General features: G+C 41.6%; 1 protein-coding gene across 3 annotated transcripts in view; it reads right to left on the bottom strand.

Moving 5' to 3' along the window:
* Positions 1-1,793: 1,793 nt before the first annotated feature.
* Positions 1,794-6,070, bottom strand: part of PARVB (parvin beta) — a 63,679-nt gene continuing 59,402 nt past the window's right edge. For all 3 annotated transcript variants that reach the window (XM_075161824.1, XM_075161832.1, XM_075161840.1), the window contains exon 13: positions 1,794-5,413. In XM_075161824.1, coding sequence (XP_075017925.1) covers positions 5,337-5,413 — 77 coding nt within the window. In that variant the 3' untranslated portion in view covers positions 1,794-5,336. The remainder of the gene's footprint in view (positions 5,414-6,070) is intronic.

Raw genomic sequence — 6,070 nt, 5'->3', positions numbered from 1 at the left:
GACTCACAGTGCGCTTTTTCTTTGAATATAATAATAAAACAGCCAACGACAGATAAAAGCATCATGCTGCATCGCACCTTTTACTCAAGGTCCTTTAAGCATTTTATAAAGCAGATCAGCACTACTCTACCTACCTGGTAGAAGGAGAAACCTAGGCAGAAGGAGATTAACTCATTTGTCCTTAGAGAACTAGTTAGCCACACCAGGGCCCAAAACGCTCATCTGAGACAAGAATTATCTCCACTGGGCAGTGCTGCTGCTCTTCCTTCCCTTTTCCGTCATTGATTAAAGAGGGAAAGCTCCCTACAGCAATCACTTTCCCTGGACATTTCCTTCGGCTACCAGTTACATTCGTTAACTCTTCCGGAAAGCAAAAGCAATTCCACAGTCCTCCATGAAATCCCCGAATGAGACAGTAGACAGCCACACTAATTAAGCTGGTCTGGTTTAGCGTTGCTAAGGGACTGACTCCTGTGTTTAGCTCCATGCCAACAACAGATAGTTCGGCATGAGCTAAATGGGATAAGAGAAAGTGGGTTGAAAACAGATTTCCAGCTGCCATGAATTCTTAGTAACTGAGAACTTAACCCAAAATCCTTAATCAAAGGGCAAACTTAACTGTATTTTCTAAGCAGATAACCAGCACAACAATACATCGAATTAACAAAGACCCAGAGTACCTTCTTACCTATGCAGAAGTGCATGCCACAGCCTAGAAATGTAGTAAGTAAAAAACAAAAGGAAGGTATAGTTGGAGATGCTATTGGGAACTTCGGACAAATCCAGTTTCATATCAGCAGGCAGAGGGAGAAGAAAGAATTCAGCAGGCAGAGGGAGAAGGAAGAATTAAACGTTGGGAAATCCATCTGTAATTACGAGGTCTCTCCCTACTCCAACTGGCAACTCAAAGGACTTCTTTCTTGAAAGCCTCGTTCACAATATAGCACGTCAGTGCTAAAAGAACAAGTCTGAAACACACGTGATGGACAAGCATCTTTTTTCCTCCAAAAACTGATGTTGCCACCAGCGCATGAAGTATCCAGTCTTCTGTAGAACCGCACTAGTAAATTCTGTGTCAGAGTTGCATCTGATTTCATGCCCATCTCCCCCCACCCCAAGTCTTTCTCTACATTCCCAAAGCACACCTCATGCACACACACTCACCCCCACACACACCTGGCCCTCACATAAAAATAGCCACTGAAGAACAATTCAAGGAATCAACAGCACTCCCACCAATAACAAGTTCCGATAATGCATTTTCCTGCTTCTCCACACGGCCTTGCTTTATTGGAGAGCACTCTATGCTCTCTCCACACCAGAGCAAAGGAAAGCACACAGGCATTTTCAATGTCACTCCAGACTTACTTGGGCTTCTGGCTTCCCAAGTGCTCTGCAGACACATACAGGACTGGCTTCAGCATGCCAGGCTTCCCTCCCGTGTCGCTGCGGAAGAACTGGTCCCTATGTCTTCTAACGGTATCAGAGAGTGTAATTCAGTTACTTTTCTATTGCGGAAGGAAAAAGGTAAACAACTTGATCAAGTCCAGTAGCTGAGCAATATTTAAAAAAAAAAAAAAAAAAGTGGCTGATGAAACTTACAGAAGAGCTTATTTGTGTCTGCCCATACAATCCCTGTACCAGGCCAGAAACCTGAGATCATTGCTTTGCTAGGTCTGCATAGATCATCATGTATCGAAGACCCTTGATGGAGAAGACAGCTGAAGCCCACCTTTCAAAAGCTCTTCCCACAGACTTGTCCATTTAGCCAAAAAAAGATGTAGAAAACCAAGTGATCATCATTTATTTATTTGAATAAATAGTACAACTGTCACAAACCATGCACAACACTCCTGCTGTGATTTTTAGCAAACATAGCATTGCATTGTAACTTGCTTACAGTACACAACCCTGTCACAAAGCTGGATGTCTCCAGCATATGACAAGTCCAGAACTTTATCTGCAAGGCTGGTTTTAGTAGTTAGAAATCTAGAGTAAACACTGTTAAAAACAGTAGAAAAGAGTCTTAAAAATACATTAATACTGAAAGCAACGGGGTGTGGGGAAGAGGGGTAAGAAGCCCTATAAGGTTTAAACTGATTTCAAAAAAATCTGCCACTGTTGGTTTTTCATCTTGAGAAACAGGATGCAGCTCAGGAGTATCTGGGCTTGTTCTGTGGTACTATAGCTCACTAGAATTGAGTATGTCAAGCAGATTCACCTGAAAGGCAAGTTGTATGGACTGGAAAAGACAGACATTCATTAAGTACTTACAAATGTGGAAGCTTTAATGCTGCAAAGCATTCAGTGCTCCAGATGAACTCAACAGGATTCAGATCTACCCCACTGGCACCCAGGGAACATATCTAAAACTCCACTAACGCAACGAGTTCATGAGTAACATTTTAAACATTGATTTATCTTTTTGAGAGGACAAGAAGTAAGTATCATGCATAGGTAAGAGAAAGGCATGACACAAACAGGTGTTTATAAAAGCATTACATACATTGCTCTTCCTGTAAACTGGATTGCTTGAAGCTCCAATTGAGTTAAATCCACCCTGCTCCCAATCTGGTTAACAATAAATATAGCGTCTACAGGAAGAGTAGACAGCAAGGAGCTAAGGAGCGAAAAATGTATTTTCCCTATGCAACATTTACCAACAGACTTAAAAACATAACAAAACAAAACAACACCTGCCCTCAATCTGTCCAGGGCATCAAGCCTGGAGTCTTGACTGACAGGGATATTAATCAAAGGAACGCTAAAAGGGACCCATGCCTCAGGTTTCTGCAGAGTGACCAGAAACACCTAATTGAACAAAACAGAGACTGTCTTCAAACTTGGTGGTATGTTCACATCTGCTCACATGCAATAAGGATGCCAGCTGTAAATCCCCATCTCAGAAACAGCCAACCCCCTTCCCAAAGCCAAACTGCTCTTATCAATCTCCTCTTGTTACTTTCTGTTTGCTTTTGATATTAATATTGCTTGCAATTTCAAAAACTAGATTTCTCTGGAGGTCTTTGCCAGCATCTCAGAGAATATAAACAGCATTGGCACTTTCACATCAGCTGAAGAGAGGTGGGTGGAATGACAGCTCTTTAACAGACTCGTTTCCCATAAATAACACTGCATTAAACTAAAAGTTTGAGAGACCTTTCAGTTCAATTACCTTCCAGCCACATGATACCCCTATTTCACAGCACGAAAGTTAGACCAATTTCATTAACCTGCCAGGAGAGCTGACCCACCAGGCCTTAGCGCCTCTGCAAGTCTCCACTGTAATAATTGCTAGCGTAGTGGTAGAGTCTAGTGGCCCCGTCTGAAATTCAAGTCCAATTGTACTGGGCTCTATATAAACAAGAAGAGGTCAGCTCCCTCCTAAAGTACAGACAAGCAATGATTCCCCACAGAACCTTACAGGGTAGATGAGATCTGAATTTTTAATGGAAAGAAAGGGCAATTTCTTTCCATCTTTGCTTTGGAAGTATGAGAGGAGATGACCAAAATAGATCAAATACTAGAACTCAGAACCCAAAAATACGCAACAAAAAGGCAGAAGCCCATTTCTCTCCCTCCGAGATTAAAAAAATGTGTAAGGAGGGAAGGAGAAAATCCCAATTGTTAAAATTATACCATTCAAATAGCAAGTTTCCTCTTGAACTCAGAAAGGTAAATGAAGTTTGGCATAAGAAATCCCCTTTAAGGGAAAAAAGATGCCTACTTACAACAGGACTCAAGTAAGCTCATGGAGCAGAGCAATGCTACCCGCTTCCTCTTTGGGGCACTCAGCCTAATGTTTCGCACAAAATCATGGCTGCCCATAAAAGAAAAGTTGCTGCTGTGATACATAAAAGCAGTAGTCAAATCTCTCCCCTTTGCACTCCAAGGAAAGGAGTGCTATTATATGCATATTCCACAAATAATTTACTCTGGAAATTACATTCCCATTTCCTTTGCACAGCTCACCTCAAAAATCTATGGCTTATGTTCCAGCACAGCCTCCTTGTACACACCACTACACCTGCACATCACCAGCCAGGAACAGCTCCACAGATGAAACCTGCTAAGTACTATGAGGTAACTAGACTCTACCAGATAAATCTAGCAATCTTTTTTTAAAACACATCCCCACTAAAATCCATAACAGCTTAAAAGACTACAGGACTAGGCCAGAGCCTAGCAGAGTATTTCTTGGGATGGCACAGGACAACTTGATGAAATTAGTTTAAAGCCTAACTGACCACTGAAGAGCTTCACATTTGAGTGCTAACCATTGACTTGCACTATGCATACCACATGTCTTGCACAGCCCAGCGCAATCCACAAGTAAAGGCAAGCTCTTATTTATACAGGAATTCAGTTTTACTCTTTAGGAAAGAAAATACATAAACCTCTGTTTATAAAAGCCTGACCCCCAGAACTGTACAGCTGCCAATAACTCCAACAGGAATGAATCTGACCCTTTAACTCCGCTACGTAAAATGAAGAGGCAGCCTTTAAAATGCCAAGCTCATTATTCCCCATGTACGTTTCAGAAAGTACTGGGGGCAAAATGCATTAATCCATCCTGCACCTATTTGACCAGCTCCTGACTGACCTGATTGAAGCTGCATGCTTAACGGATGACAGTGGCTCTAGCAACCACATTTATGCTAGAAAGGAGATGAAATAAAAAATAGACATCAAAAGATTAGTTGGTCATCCCATTGCAAGACTTATTCTGTGTAAACACTGAATGGAAATAACACTGAGTAGTATGAGGTTAACACAAAAACTGAAGCTTTTGCCATTAGCTTCAGATAGTGCCTGTAATTCCCCTCAGTCCCACCCACCCAACAGAACATAAAAAACCTTATTTAACAGAAAAGGCTCAGCTTCTCAATAAATTCCAATGCTGATTTCCTATAGCTAACACTTAAGCCTGGTAAATCATCAAATGCCAGTGGCAACCAAGGAGTATGCAAAAGAAAGGCTATTATAGAATCAAGGAGTCTCCAGCCATGAGGAAGGTCTCATGCTTTCCCTGCTTATTAGTTAGTGGTATATTTCCTTTATCAAAAAAACATTTGTTGATGATAACAAACGACAGACTCAAAAGTATCTTCTGGTAAAAGTGTGAAATATCTACACATTTTCAAGTGTCTAGAGAATACACATGCATTATTTTCAGTGGGATTGTCATACAAACAGCTACAGAGAGACCACAACAACGGTAGAAAGAATGCATGAAGTATATAGCATAAGGCACAAAGGGAGCGTGCAGAGGGTGTGTTTATTGCAATTTCTGCCTAAGGAGGTTGGAAGGATGAAGACCTCAGCAGCTTCCAGGATCATTCAACATTCTTGTACTTTGTGAACAGGTTGTACAGAACCCTGAGGGTAGACTTCAGATCCAAGTTGACAACATCTGTGGAAGAAAAGGAGAAATCCTTAATTTGCTTTTTGTTCTCCCTCGTTTGTCCTCAAAAGAACAAAAGTCCCCACATCTCTGAGCCGGTGTGATCAGCAACAAAAAATCCCACAGAGTTTTGATCTCCCCAAGTCAAGCTTTTTAAACATCCCATATGAGGCACTTCAAAACACCTTCATGATAATACAGTCACAGCTAATTTCTCTGGGAAACGGAAGAAGATAATTCCCCTTCATCTAAAACTGGTTACAGAGAAAGTCTACTTCTGTCTGAGAGCGGGGATAAAGGCTTTGGGAAATACTACCGATGACTTCACTGGCCACAGAAGCAGCAAACAAGTAGCCACACACATCATATGAGATACTGAACCTCACACATCCACAACTCTGCAATGATACAGTCCACGAATAAACAAAGCCTGAATTCTCTTAGCGGACTCAAAGCTTTGTGTTATCTAATACCCCTTCTTATCATGCTAGGCCAGGGAAGAGGTCTGGAACAGTTCTCAAGAAAAAGCTTTTTTGCTAGCACCTCCCAACCTATTACTATAGTAAAATGCCAGGAAATACCACAGACATGTAATCCAGGGACTTCGGGGGGAGGCTAGCACAGAGAAGGATGAAGAGGTGGAAAGAAAGGTTGGATATAATATGT

Source organism: Calonectris borealis, chromosome 1 (assembly GCF_964195595.1).
Source record: "Calonectris borealis chromosome 1, bCalBor7.hap1.2, whole genome shotgun sequence".
In the NCBI taxonomy this organism is placed as follows: domain Eukaryota; kingdom Metazoa; phylum Chordata; class Aves; order Procellariiformes; family Procellariidae; genus Calonectris; species Calonectris borealis.
The sequence above is the reverse complement of the archived record's forward strand: the minus strand, read 5'-3'. Positions and strand labels throughout refer to the sequence as shown.